This window comes from Tauraco erythrolophus, chromosome 5, assembly GCF_009769465.1.
Source record: "Tauraco erythrolophus isolate bTauEry1 chromosome 5, bTauEry1.pri, whole genome shotgun sequence".
Taxonomy (NCBI): Eukaryota; Metazoa; Chordata; class Aves; order Musophagiformes; family Musophagidae; genus Tauraco; species Tauraco erythrolophus.
In genome coordinates, this window is record NC_141469.1 from 7,129,523 (window position 1) to 7,144,782 (window position 15,260).

The 15,260-nt window shown below is 38.2% G+C and overlaps 1 protein-coding gene across 1 annotated transcript in view; it reads left to right on the plus strand.

Moving 5' to 3' along the window:
* Positions 1–15,260, plus strand: part of AFG2A (AAA ATPase AFG2A) — a 195,823-nt gene that overhangs the window by 2,680 nt on the left and 177,883 nt on the right. Inside the window, exons 4-9 of the mRNA XM_086612562.1 lie at positions 1,972–2,030; positions 3,175–3,810; positions 6,012–6,141; positions 6,773–6,829; positions 7,687–7,810; positions 8,904–9,159. Coding sequence (XP_086468688.1) covers positions 1,972–2,030; positions 3,175–3,810; positions 6,012–6,141; positions 6,773–6,829; positions 7,687–7,810; positions 8,904–9,159 — 1,262 coding nt within the window. The remainder of the gene's footprint in view (positions 1–1,971; positions 2,031–3,174; positions 3,811–6,011; positions 6,142–6,772; positions 6,830–7,686; positions 7,811–8,903; positions 9,160–15,260) is intronic.

The following is a 15,260-nucleotide window of genomic DNA, read 5'->3' on the forward strand; positions in this document are numbered from 1 at the left end:
AAAATGAAACAAAAATTGTATCTTTATGGCTTTTTGTTACGGCTAATTTAATCCTATAGGAAGTTTTATTATTATTACATACTTTTGGTTATAGAGGTGGTTGAAAACACTCATTTCATTAAAAAACCAACCCTACATTAAATTAAATAAATCTATTTATGTTTCCTCATGTTAATATTCAATGCATTCTTTCTTTAAAGCTGTGACTTTTACTGAAGTATAAGCTAAAGTTGAGGTCAGAGAAATTGCAGGTAACTTCTGAAATATTTGTGATTACTGTAATTTTTTTTTTAAACTGTTCTACAGCCAGAGTTTTCCTTCTCAGCCAGTCAAGAGTCAGGCTCTGAGGATTGTTGTACATATGTACCATGAGATTAAAAGTCCTATAAATGACTTTTTCTGGAATTATTCTCGGAGACAAAACATGAAAACTCTAATTGGCCTACTTTAAGCCTGTTCATTTATTATAAACCATTGTGCCATCCTATCATGTAAGAATATAAATTATTAGAAGAATAAACAGAAATCTCATTATTTCAGTACTGCCTGGTTTTCTGAATGCTTTACAGGTGTAGTTCACTCTCTGCAAATTAATACCTCTGGGGATTTGCTTGTGTGCATAATTTAGCTTTTTCTTCTGTTTAAAAAAAATCCATCCCCAGCAATGTAATTGAGTATGTGTTTCCTTGTCAGGAATGGCTCTGATCTTTTGAGAGCTCTCCTCTAAATTAGCGTAATACCCCTCTTTCCCTCAAGTTGTTTCTTATCAGTAGAATTGAGAGATGAGGTTTTATTTCCAGGTTTAGAGCTCCCCCCGTTGATCATGCTGTTATTTGCAGCAGCTGTGTCTGCTTTAAATGCCGTTGGTGTAACGCTTTTTCATCATACAGGTCTAAGTGCTCCCAAAGGTTGTGGACATTTGTCTGCGAAATGGATGTAGTGAAACCTTTATTTTGTTGTGAAAACAGAAGGGCTAGTGTGTGAGGCTCCTACAGGTTGGCCGAGGGGGTTAAGTCCTAAGGAATTAAAAAAAGTGATTTAATGGGCTTTAATAAATGGTAAAGCCGCAAGGAGAAAGATTGTATGGATAAACTGTCACTGAAAAATGATTGAATCACGACAGCCTTATGCATTGCAGTCTGTCTGAGGAGCAGGGAGAGTTAATGATGTCTGTGCTCTCAGTGAGTTGTAAGTGTCAAGTAAAATATTTTAATAAAAACACCATTCACGTGAGACACCTTTTACCTTTCATTTGCTTTGGGCTAAGCGCACATGTGCCCAGTTGTGTGGTAAATCCCAGTGACAAGATGGTGTTGGAGAAGATGCTGTAGGCCTGGCTGGGGCTGGTGAGTGAAGTGGCTTAAGGCTTATCTATTGAGTCACTTAGACTTGATTAAATAAAAGACTAGGAAATGCATGCTGAGGAAAACTTGTTCTGTTTGGATAGTGGATGTGCAGTGCTTCAGACATGCACAGTTTTGCAAGTGCTCAAGGCACCAGTTTAATCAACAAAAGATGCGTGTGCGTGTTTGCAGGGCTGAGAGACACCTACCTGATCTGTAATTTTTTCAGTTCGGTAAATGTAGCGATGGCTGTTCTGCCTGGTGAGATGAGAAGCATGCATTCCTTATGTTTATCATTTCTTAAGATTACAAATAACTTACGATATTGTTTATTACAGTGTTTTGTGTGGAAAAAGTAACCCAAAATTAAATATTTGCACTTACTTTCTTACTGTGTGTCCAGTATCTTCAGACTTAAGATGATATGATCCGAAGACTGTAAAGTGCTCATCCCTCTTTTCTGTTTGTGGGGTTAAATCATATACTGTAAAATTGATCTTTAAGGTCCCTTCCAACCCAAACCATTCTATGATTCTGGTGCCTTAGCAGTGTGGACTCCTGGTTTTGAAGTAGTTACTGGTTGAAAAAATACTGATTTTTTTTTTTTTTTTCCTCTTTCCTAACACAGAGACAAAGATGCCATCGTTAATGCGGAGGAAATGTCTGTCTGTCTACTGAGAAACCTAGGTATGGGTTTTCTGCTTCTCTTTTGACTGTTTAACTTTTGTAGTAGATCATCAAGTTTTGGATAGAAAAGCAAACAGCTTCCTATTATGTTCTAAATCAAGGGCTTATGGCAAAATAGAGGGCATTAGTCTGCTCACACCTCTTTTAGGGATCTGTCTTCTGTAGGCTAAATAATTTTGCCATGCTGTAAATATCTAATTCGTATTAATCCTGGTTCCATTCCTTTTGTCCATTATACGTGTTGCTGCTTCAAGTTACGGTTGTTTAGCAGTCATTGCTGGCTGCCTGGCTGATACAGTGATGTGCTTCAGAATTTACTTGCACTGCGAAGAAAAGCGTAATACTTCGTGTTAAAAACAAGATAAGGGATCAGTATTAACAAGAAATCTTATACTTAGTCTTGTTTTTTATGTTGGTGGTAAACAAGCAAAATTGCTATTCATTGGGTAGATATGTGTAAGTATGGGGAAAAAGCAAGGTAAGTTATTCAAGAAATTGCTACTCAAAGCACTCACTACAAATTGTTCTACTCAAAGAGAAACTTCTAGTTAGGAATCAATAGCAGTATTGCTATGCTAAGGAGCAGGAAACATGAACTGTGTTCCAAATTCATGAGTTTGACTGGAAATAATAAATCTTGTTTACATTTTTGCCTTTGTTTTTTGTGCCTGTAGGGTGCATTCAGATCACATTTCCTGATCTTTCTCTGTCAGTGCAAATGCTAAAACCTTACCTTTTTTATGCCAAGACTTTGAAAGAAGGTGGGCTAAATGAATGTGTTAGACACACAGGAAATACAAAATTTTTACTTCTTACAGTACTAGTTCCACAATCTCCCTTTGAATGCTGTATGAAAGTTAAAAAAACTCAAATTAATGATGAGCTTATAGGAGAGATTACATACGATACTGATGAAAGTTTATCCAGAACAATCTGCTTGTGTAAAAACAGATCATTTAAATTACCTGAAATTAACTTGAAATTACCTAACTACCTTTTGTTATGTTAATTGATAGCACTCTTCAGGCTTCCTGATAAAGAATTATTCTGATACAAGAATGTCTGAATGTTATTGCTGCCAAAGTAGATTGAAATTTCTTCTTATTTGTCTTTTTTTTTTTTTCCTGTTTTAATCTTCTCATAGATGGGAAAATAGTTTTACCAGGAAACCACTTGGCTTTCACTTTCTATGGCAAACCTTGTAACATCGCGGTGATGAAAGTGAAAGGAACTGATGGTGCAGAGCTGACTGCCCAGGGCAGTACCATTTCCAGTGATGTGCATGAGCCAGACCTTGAAAGATCTGATTTGGAGACAAGTTCCTTAGATTTGTCCTTACAGCTCGGCAAGATGGACATTGATGATAGTCCAGAGGTTGCATCTATGAGCACACCAAGCAAACCCATGGATCCAGGTTCACCAGTTACACCCAGTTCTGCTGTGGCAGCCGATGGTCAAGACTCTGGTCAGGGAGATAAAACCTTCAGCAAGGGAGATGCTGCAGACCTCAGCGAAGATTTGGAGTTGGCTGGGAAAGGAGGCAGTGAGGGACTCCCACTAACTGTCAAAACTGGAGCAATAAGCAATACAGACGCTTTTTACTTCATTTCTTCAAGAACTAGAATCAATTTTATTGAAACGAGGACCAAGGTAGCAGAAGATGGTGATCGTGAGTCCCGAGTCACCTATGATATGATAGGAGGTTTAAGCAGCCAGCTCAAAACTATTAGAGAAACAGTTGAACTACCCTTGAAGCAAGCTGAACTGTTCAGGAGTTACGGTATGATGCCTAAGAGTTGGCTTTCTTCATTTGATACTATTTTTTTTTCTTTAAAGTGACTTTAAAAAAAAAAAAAAAATCCCACAAGTTATTCCAGGAATGTGCACTGAATTTTGTTTAACACTAATCTGGTATACTTGTGTATCCAAGCAATGTCAAACTGTTACAATTAGCTTGTGTGAAAAATAATTGAGTAGGGAAAAAAAAAAATCATGTCTAAGAAAATTCAAGTATGCATAAGGAGAATTTACAGCAAATAGGAAAGGCTTCTATCCGTGTGCGTTTTGAAAGGTGCAGATGTTTGTGGTGTTATAGTAAGATCTTAATTTATTTTGGTAGAGTCAACTAATGCTATTTTTTGAGTTGAGAAAATCTCAGCCAGACTAATTCTTCTGGTGTTTTTATCCCTGTGTGTTGTAGGGTCCCTGCAAAATTTTAAGGCAGCTTTTGAGGCTGTTGACTAGTAGATTAGTATGGAATTACAGGGTGGAAAACTGACATGGTTAGTGTTGCCATATATAAAGTTGTGTCTAACACATATATGAATTTAGGATTTTTGTGACAACGATAAAACGCTACTGTGTGTTTGTCACAAATGGGTGTACAGGTAAAGCAGGCATGTCTGCTCGCTGCCCTTGTCTAGGCATGTGTCACTGAGACAGGGCTTTTACCTATAAATATTTCTTTAATATCATGTCTTTGAGGCTTTTTATTTCTTTGCCTTTTCTCTTCTGACACATATATCCTTTAGAGAGGCAGTGATTTCAGTGATCACCAGGACAATTTCCATAAGACACAGGTGGCTCTTTCCATGTGCGGTGCTTGGGCGTGATCGACGGGTGTCAGTGGGATGGCTTGAGGCATCCTCATCCACATGTGGTCCAGCTCAATTCGCTGACCTCCAACCTCAGCATCACCGCCTGGTTTTGTGTTAGCAGAGAGGTTGCTTCAGCATCAGCATTCTTCATATTTAGTCCCAAAAGTGCTTGATCAGATTCTCTGCTAATTACCTGAGAAGTTTTGATGTTTCCTCACCAGTTACAAACCTTTACTAACCCTCCAAACGTTGAGTGTCCTTATCTGCTCGTGGGGAGTGAGGTTGTCAGTTGAGGTGAGACCTTTGGTTCAGCAGCTCTGTTTTCTTGCCAGTACCAGAAACGCCACATGAGGGAGCAGCACATGCTTTAATGGAGTGTTGTGAAGTAACCTGTCGGAAAGACACTTTATTTCTATCCTCTTATCAGCAAGCAGACAATTTTTTTTTTGAGTGTATTAGTTGATAAGATTTGGGCTTTCTGACCACACAGACGTAGTATTCTAGAATCAATTTATTAATTCTATTAAAGAACTAGAATCAATTTTATTGAAACAAAGACCAAGTATTCTCTGTTGCCCTTGAGCATCATTCCCTGCTTGGCATCACTGTAACCAACCAAAGTTTCTTCTTTGTTCATGTTTCAGCAATGTCTTTTGTGCCAGGGTCAGTTCTTTTTCAAACATTTGTCACTTCTTTTTGCTTTCTAATTTTCCACCTTCTGTTTTTGGCTTTGTGCTTATTTAATTTGGCTTTGCTAGTCTGAAACTTTTTTTTTTGGCTCTTTACATGAAGAAATATTACGATCTCAGGTAGTTACCTGTAGTTTCTGTCCAGTTTTAACTGTACACAGTAGTACCTTGTTCTTCTAGTGTCCCTTATGTTCTGTGCCTGAATGTTTCTGTCTGTTTTGGTTCTTAATATTTGCCATTAAAGAGAGAAAGTCATCCTTTTGATGTATATTTTTCAGCTTTTTGTAAGTATTCTTGTCAGTGTAAGATTCATGAATAACTTAATAAAGAACATGCATGGACGTTAGGTACTCAGTGCAATAGTTTTTGGAAAAAATCCCAAACACATACCACAAGGCATAGGGAGAATATAATGTTTAACTGCTGAAAAATACAACAATTTAAATAGTTGCCTTTTAAACAGAATCATTTGGACTTTGAAAGTAGAAAGTGTAGATGTATGTTCCATATAAGAGTGCTCTTCCCACTGAAAGCCTACAATTTTATCCAGATATGTCTGTTAAAAACGTTAATGCTGAGGTCAAGTTGTAACTGGTAATAACTGGGACAGTGAAATGTACAAGCACAGGTTGTTCAGTTGGGCATTTATCACAAATAATTTCCATCTCTGTTTGTGTGCGTGTGCTTGTTTGTAGGGATCCCTCCTCCTAGAGGAGTGCTATTGTATGGCCCTCCAGGTACCGGGAAGACCATGATTGCCAAAGCCATTGCAAATGAGGTTGGCGCTCATGTTACCGTTATTAATGGTCCTGAAATAATAAGCAAGTAAGTCCACCCAATTTATTTTCATTAATTCTATAAAGATATTAGCCCAAAATCTGTCCTGGCATCTATCCATTGGATGGATGTAGATGTAGAAGTGCCTATGGGCTATCTGCCCAAGAGAGGCAAAAACAAATGGGAGTTTTCTCAAGTAGGGCTTATGTTTCTTCTTGTAATAGAAGAGGTTTATTGGATTTGGCCAAGGAATTTGTGTAAGGCATGGACTAAATTGAAGAGAGGACTAAAACTACATCTGCAATTGTGTGTCAGTTCTCCAACAAGAAGAATGACTTGTTAAAGTATATTCGAAATTAAGAGATGATACTGCACAGGTTAATGTCTCCAGGGAACTAATTTTTTTTTCTTTAAAAATATAGATAAAATTATTTCTGACACAGAAGAGAGAAGCTTTTCCCTTTAATCTTTTTTCTGGTTACAATTTGGCTATATCTTTGTACCCCGTTTTACCTTAACTTCTTGTCCTTGTGGAAATAAAGGTTATTGTAGATCTGCGTATACTTCGGGACTTTCAAAGGGTGCACTGTGGCTTTTTGGAACACACAAGCAGTAATTTTCTAAGTTGCCTGGAAAAGACCAAAAAAAGCGTTTTATTAAAATATTTTAATTATTATAGGTTTTATGGGGAATCTGAATCAAGATTGCGTCAGATATTTGCTGAAGCTTCTCTGCGGTATGTCCTTTTGGATAATTGTATTCGTTCCCACTCACTCACGGTATTCGTTCCAGCGTTAGTGTTCTTAAAACCATTTGCAAGAATCTTTGAATTGTAATTTTTTCCTGCGGTGGTTTTTAAAAGGAAATAAATTTGTTTATACAGAGCTTAGCTAGAAGGAAAGCAGTGAAATTCTAGTATGCCTATTAAATGCTTTTGGACACTGCCTTTTTTAAGAGACTGTTGCAGATGGTGCCGGGTCCCTTGATCTGTATCGTTAGGATATTGTATGCTTATTTCAACAGATGGAAGCATGAGCCAGCGTTTCACCTGGATCCAATTTTTTCTCTCTAGTTTTGTCTTTGGAGACCAATGTAGTACTGTGTTGAGATGTGGAAGCCAGCTCTAAATGAGCTAGTGTGGTACTGGATATAGCTTACCTCTGGATTAGGGTAGCATTCTGCCCGAATTTGTTAGACCTGGTTAAAGCAGACTTCAGACTTCCAGATGATTTTTGTCCATAACATGCAAAAGACTATGGCCTCTTGTATTTGTAGAAGTGGCAAATAAAACGCTGTCTTTTTACTCATGAAATCGGTATATTTGGTATTGAGTCTTTGGGAGAGAGTCAGAGAAAAGTGGATTGATAGGTCATCTTAAAAGTATTAGTTGTCTAATATGTTAGTCATTTTCGTTATCTCTCTGAGTAACACCATAGTCAAGGTTGAAACTTTCAGTTGCCTAGAGGAATGGGATGCTTGTTAATTTTTGTAGGAACTGGACACTTTCCATAAACAGCTTTGCACTTCTCTGCTTTGGTGTTTTAAATCTTCCTAAGCACCTTAACATTTTTTTCTCTTTTTTTTTTTTTCCAGTCAGCCCTCCATTATATTTATAGATGAGTTGGATGCTCTCTGTCCAAAGAGAGAAGGGGCTCAGAATGAAGTTGAAAAGAGAGTTGTTGCTTCATTGCTGACATTAATGGATGGCATTGGCTCAGTAAGCAGACTGTATTGAGACAACTAATGTGTATGAGGACTAACTGAACAAAATAATCTTGCTTCTGTAATGTAGCCAATTACAGATGTGCTGTTCTGGGGAAAAGAAAATAGGCTTAGGTGAAACTTCATATAGTAATCTAATGCTTTGTTGGACGCTAGGCAGAAGACATAGGAAGGGAATGTCTCCTGATAACTGAGATTAAAAGAAAGTGAGTTTTCCTCTATTCACTGTCTTTCCTTTGCCTTCTCCCACTATTGTAGTTTTGAAGATAAAACTGAAATTTTAGTCAAAATCCATCATTGAACTAAGCCAGGTTATTTGTAATTGCTCTGAAATCAAAGTCACCAAAATACTTCTAGTGACATGTGTGTAGGTTGCATTATTTCTCATTATTTTCCTGCATGATAGTTTGAGTTGCCCAGTCTGGACTTCACAGGCAGAACCTATTTTCTGATGACAGGGGCTGATGGATATTCTTCCTGGAGAAAGTGCTTCATTCACAAAGAGAGACTGGCACTGCAAGAGACCTCCTAGCTGATTTTGACTCACTCTAAAAGTGAAAAAGCAGAGCTTGAGGAAATAGATTAGGATTTTTGACCTTGCTTTTCCTACTGACCCTATAGGAAGCTGTATAACCTGTCTCTGCAGGTTTCCATACCTTAAATGATTTGTTTCTCAACCTTGTTTATTCAAGGTCAGTTGATACCTTTTTGTTCTTGTGCCAGTGCTGCCTTTCAGCTTAAGCACTTATTTTTCTTTCCTTGGTGCTTACGTTCCTGATATAGGAAAGCAAATTCTTGCGGATTAGAGTGGGAGACCTTGGGATGAAGGCATCTTAGAGTAAAGTTTCTCTTGTATTATCTGTATGTGCATTCAGCCTATAGCATTGCTGAATTGCAGTCAGAGATAAATTGGATGAGATGACTTGTGAGCTATATATTCTGAAAAGTTTGCTTTGTTCATTTAGAGCTAGCATCAGGATTTTGGTGCATTTAATAGTTGGGAAAAGTAAGCAAGAAGTATGTTTATAAGCTGCATGACATTTGATTGTATTTTAAAATTATTATTTTGCTTTGTTTGATGCCTTCAGGAGGGCAGTGAAGGACAGCTCTTGGTACTTGGGGCCACTAATCGTCCTCATGCACTGGATGCAGCGCTGCGCAGGCCTGGGCGTTTTGATAAAGAGATAGAAATTGGAATTCCTAATGCCCAAGACCGTCTGGACATACTCCAAAAGCTTCTTAAGAAAGTTCCCCATTCGCTCACGGCAACGGAGTTGACCCAACTGGCTGATAGTGCACATGGTTACGTGGGTGCAGACTTAGCAGCCTTGTGCAAGGAGGCAGGTAAGACTTGGCATGTCTTATTTAGGATCTTACTTTATTGTTAGTCTCTTTGTTTTGTTTAAGAAAAAAAAAAAATCCACAGTCTGTACTTAGAGCTTTCATAACAATGAGATTTAATTATTTTTTGTGTCAAAGAAAACACAGCCAAGCATGGAATATGAGAAATACTAATCAGCTCCTGGGCAGACCAGAAAAAACACTTTTGAGTATTAATAGATTTTAAAATTGAATGTTAAGATTAATAACACTGGGGAATCCCACGTGCCATTTCTAGCATGTTAGATAGCTAGCTGTTTACCAATGGTTGAGTTAACTGACATATCCCTAAGAGTTTTTCTACCCTAGAGCCTACCTCTTCTGTACAAAAATCCCAAGTTACTCAGGCTAGACAGCTTGTCCTGCAGGTCTTGGTTCCCAGGATGTTGAGGTTGTCAGCCTCAGTGGTGTTTACTGTGACTCCGTTAGGTATTTTGTGCCTGTATTTCCTTTGCCTGCAGATGAGGAGCTTGTGACAGGGGCCAGGGCACTGTATGCACCCGGGTCAGGCTGTGCGGTGGAGCTGGGAGAGCTGGAGAGCATGCCCTGAGCCGGGGGCTGGAAAGCGTCCCTTGGCCTCTGGTACAGGCGTAGTCCTGGAGAATTATCCACGTGTCATGCAGCCAGGGTTCAGTATGTTCCAGGGAATACTTAAACAGGAGTTCACTTCTGTTTTCATTGGATGAAATATTAAAAGTACACTCTATCAATTCTTACGTTTTGCTAGAACGCGTTTACGTGGTTGAAGTGTTGAACCTTAAATCTGCCCGTGAGCAGCCATTTAAAATAGTCTAGTCAAAATATGACTTTTCAGCTCTGTGTATGCATATTTGCTCCCTTGTAGCTGGCAAATACGTTTGCTGTATGTGCTGGTTGCTTTTGTTTCCTTTGGCACTGGGACAGCTTCCTCTGGCAGTGGCACAGTGCACAGTTAATTCTTGCATCAGAATTAACTATGAAGATAACAGAGGTTTTATTAGGGGTGATGGCACCTGGAACAGCAAGGTTTTTTACTTGCCAGTTTGTAGAATTTTTAAGGGATAGTTCTCAAATATGAGTTTGTGGACTTTTGTATGGATCAAGAAGAAAAAAATACGCATGGACACAGGCTATTCTTTTTATAGCACTCTTCTGTTGGCTTCAGTTGTGTTTTAAAACTGTTTTAAGTTGGCAAACATTCTTTTTAAAACAAATATATACAAACAACAACAACAAAAAGATAAAGTCCCATTTTATTATCCTTCCTTTGTGTTTTTGGTAGCCTGTCAATCTGCTTGTGTCACAGCCCTCATGTAGTAAATACCTGAATAATGAAATTTAAAATTTTCAGTGAAAAGTGTTACGGTTTCAATTCCAAACTTGACCCAACCTAGGTTTTACTTGTGCTTGTGCACATTGGTTCTGGACACTTCATAATCCATCTGCAAATAGGCAATATTTACGCACTTCATGAGAGCTGTTTAGAAAATAAATTTTTAATATTGTGCAAATAGAACATTACGCGCTATGTGGATCCAAAACTTCTGGCACCTACCTGCGACTGACTGCAGGACACGCTGTTATCTGGGAGCTTTGCATCCAAAGCCAGTCCTGGGAAGGAGGATGTCTTCTTCCCTAAAGTTTGAATTCATACTGTTAAATTTCCTCATCTTTTGTTAACTTGGAGTGACCTCTGCTGGGGAGAATACAGTCCAGCGCTGCTAACTCTTTGCAGCCCACATGTCTTTTTCCTTTCCAAAGAGTTGCAGAAGCACGATTTGGTCAAAGTATTACATAAATTGAAATTAAGTTGCTCGTGGTTAAGCAACATTCTTAGTTGAATTCTTTTTTTTTCCTGATTAAGCTCTTGATATGTATTTTTATATTAAATTTTCACCACCTTGTAAAATATTACTGCTTTCACTGGTGTTAAATTTAGAAAAGACTAGCCTTTATGAGGTAATATTTCTTCTCAGCAGAGTGGGGTTATTCCATATGGCAAATTTTCCAGTGTTTTGTCTAGTCTTGTTTGTTGTTCCAAGCAATGGGCTTCTATTGCTTCACTTACTGTGCTGTGGGCCAAGATAGCTTGCTGTCCAGGAATGCTCTCTGATATTCAGCCTAAGCTTTCCTTGTTTAGTTTTATCCCATTATTTCTATTTACATCCTTGTATAACACATTCACTCTCCCTCCTTAGTGTTTACACCCTTCAGATATCTCTAGACTGTTCTCATGTCCTCTACCTCCTCATTCATTACTGAGCCAAACTATAAATATTTAGCTCTTTTAATCTTTCCTCATAAATAAGTCCTTCCTGCCTTCTGAGAAATTATGCTGATTTTCTCTGAACTCCCTCCAGTTTGTCAATAACCTTTTGGTAGTGTAGGACTCAGAATTGAACATAATATTTTGTATATATTACAACATAAAACATGATATAAACATATAGTTAAGACTGCTGGTGTGCATTTCTAAATAATCAAAATGCTTAATATTCAGGCAATATCCGAGTTAAGAGTTCTTTCAGCAATTTTAAGGTTACTTGTGCCACCTTCACGTATGATGTGTAAGTACATGGGAAACATGGAAACTAATTTAGAAACAGGAATTCTGAACTCAGAAATACATGTTCAGTTTTTGGTAGAAGGTTATTGTTGCTTGCTAACTGTATTGCAGTAGTGGCCTTTGGGAGGCTCTTGAGTCCTGGTTACCCCATTTATATCTTTAGATACTTCATTTGTGGCTGGAAAGCCTGAAAGCTTACAAGCTAAGTATGTTTATATTCTTAATACAAAGTTTAGATCATTTCCAAAGGACTCATCCTTCCTTATCTTTATGCTTCAACTCTGTTTTTTTAACACGTGTAAAATACTGTGTATATACTGCTTATATAAACCAAGGGTGTAGTAATTAATGTAACATGGTAAATGTAGTAAGTGTAGGGCTGTGATGGGCAAACCTTTCACTTTTGCATCTATAGTTAGGTTTTCTAAGACATTTCATTATAAAAGCTTTGATGTTTATCTTCTATATAATTCTGAAAAACATGTGTTAATGAAAAATAAGTAGCTATTGTAGAGTTAAACATATTCCAGCTCTTTTCTTGGCAGAAGTTGTTTTTTCTTCCCCAGTACAGGAATTGCTTAGCGATACTTCTGGGGTCAGGCAAGTTTTCTATTCTGTTCAGCAACACTGTCCTTTTTCATGAAAGTCATTAAGAAGTTTTAGGAGCCTTTAATGTTCAGCTTGCGCTGAATGTTTCTAGGCCCCTGTGTATATGGTATGGAGAAAATTGCACTGAGGTATATGCTGGAATGGGCAAGGAGAAGGAAGGTGATAAGAAAGCTGGAGAGTCTGTGCAGCGTGCTCTGGATTCTTTCCAAACAGGGTATTATGACCAAACACCTGTGAAATATTTATATATAGATGGATATAATAATCAGTTAGAAGTGTTTTTATTTGATCTGCTGAATTAAAACAAAAATATTAGTGGATTTTTCTTCCAATACCTTCTTTTTCTCTACTAAAGATACAGTTCTAGCTTTTTTCCAAATGATACCACAAAATTTTGTGACTTTATAGGAAAAACGCTAGGTATCATGAAGCTTACAGTATTGTTCTGAGTTGACAACAAGGGTGACAGGCACCAGTTCCGTGTGTGTGTCTATCCCAGTCTTCATTGTTGCACAGAGTGCTTGAACCCCCTCTCTCATGCTGAGCAAGTATTATTTGTCTGTTTTACAAATACCTATGGTCATTTCAGCAAAATTAAAAGTAAAACTGGTATTTCTAACACGGCAAGTATCACTAGCTTAGATGCAGTGCTTTCAGAACTAGTGTACCTCATCTCTGTTCAAGGTTACATTATCTGGAACGACTACGTTGGAGAAATTGGGATTTGCTGTGATTGTTTACTGCCTAGCAATATGCTTGTGATTTCTGTAGTTAACTGCATGTTTTCATATAGGTTAACAGCATGGTATAGAAAACCTGCAGATACCTTGATGGGCACTGGACCACGTTCTGTGGACATCAGCTTGCAACAGGCTCCTCGTGGTAGACTCTTGAGGAGTTGAGTACCCTCTGAGGGATTCACGTGCACAGAATCCTTGACAAGAAGAGGGCTTAGTTATGTGTGCAGCTGAGAGTTGTATTCTTAAAACTGGGAAAGGTCTACTCTGTCCTAAGTTTAGTAGACTACCTTTTAGCCTGAACAGCTGTGTTCTGAATTGTTTTAACTCAAGCAGAGGCATGTTTAGAAGATAGACTCTGCCATCTCGTTGCATGTAATGTCAGTGTTTGTACGCTCCTGAGATCTTTTTGCTTTTGCTTTAATTAATTGGCCACACAGTCTTTTATTAATTCCCTAAAAAATTGTAACAGTTTTAATTTAACAACAAAGATAAGCACTGCACTTTTTTTGGAAAAACATATGAAATGTTAATTATGTAGCAGGGACGTGAATGGTATAAACTGTACTGAATGTTAGAAGATGCTTAGCAACAAAGTTTTCCAAATATAGCAATTTATTATAAACTTATCCTTCTATGGCTGCCTGTAGCATTTCAAGAGGGTGAATATAAATATAGCCTGATTTCTTCAAGAAGTGGGTTTGGTCATATTGTTTACAGAGAAAGGAAGTATTTGCTTTGTAACTCTTACAATTTATCTTGAACATCCTTGTTCATTACACATAATTTCAGTGTGCTGATATAAAACACTTGGACTGTGATAAGATAGCATCATGAGGAGAGGAAGAACAAATGTCTTTGTTTAAATAGTGGTCTCTCTTGCAATAACATGTTTGGTTCCAGAGAGGAGGATGCGTTGCAACCACTGAAACTTTGAGACTTCTGTGAAAGAAGCACTAATCGCTTTGTTTTGCAGCAAAGTTTTTTTCAGTTGCCTGATTGCAGTACAGTTAAAGGTATTGCTTTGCTTAGCCTTCAGGATTATAATGGTTCACTGACCTGAGCTGACTGTCACAGAAAACGTTACTAAATATGAAACTGAGCCACATCTTTGACCAGTATGGATCAGCATTGCTCTCCTGAACCTGTGAAGCTGCTCGCATAGATATGATACGGTCTGTTGTCTTATGTTCGTCATTTTAGAGTCCCGTTCTTTGAGCATCTTGTTTTCGATGGTATTCGTTTGGCCCTTATTACCCCTGCGTTCTGATGGACAATACAGCTAGGATGGAGAGTCTTTATGCTGTTTTATTGACAGCTCCTCTGTATATTGATTATATGTAGGTATTAGATCTGTAAAAGTATAATTTATTTAGGGGAATACCATACTCGGCTTTTACTGGAGCTGAAAAACTTCCTGCTCTATCTTTTACAGTCCGAAAAAGAGTTTCTGCGATCCACTTGCATTAAAAATAAAAACAAAAAAAATCAGGCAATTGAAGGACTGGCTCCTAGGTGGTTGTGTGGTTTGGGTTTTTTTATGTTTTTCCCTTTAACTGATGGGGAAGTAAATTCCCCTGAAACCCAGGAATGTCTCTTTGTTGGATCTGTGTGTTGTTTTTTTCCCTAGCTTCTGCAGTTTTGGTAGCCTGACCACCTGCAGGAAACGTGAGCCGTTTGGGCTAATGTGATTAACAGTGAGTCTCTGTGCGCCCTGAGGACCAGCCTCTGACTGGTCTTTCAGTTAGACAAACGCTGCGTTCAATGTGTGGCTTCTCAGCCCTGTGTTGCAGATCCGAGCTCTTCATTCCAGCTCAGTCATGGTCTTGATGAAACAGCCTGGTGTTAGGCCATCAAGAATATCTATCCTTTCTTTAAGCCGTGAAGTTCATGGTTCAGGCTGAACCTTTCCCAACATGATTTGCACCTGAGTTCTGCTGGGGGTGTACAGCAAACGTAAATATTTTTCTTGGATTCTAGTCCTGAATGTAGGCTGAGACACTGCTGAAAGTGTAGATTTTGACAAAGGCAACTGATGGCCAAGGCAATGGGATTGTTTGTTTTGCAGGGTGTTTTTTGGTTTGTTTTCAAATTAACTGATTGTAGTTACAACTTTTAAAGGGAAGGCACTGCTTGACATGCTATAGTTCTTTTATTCTCTTATGGAAAGTGAC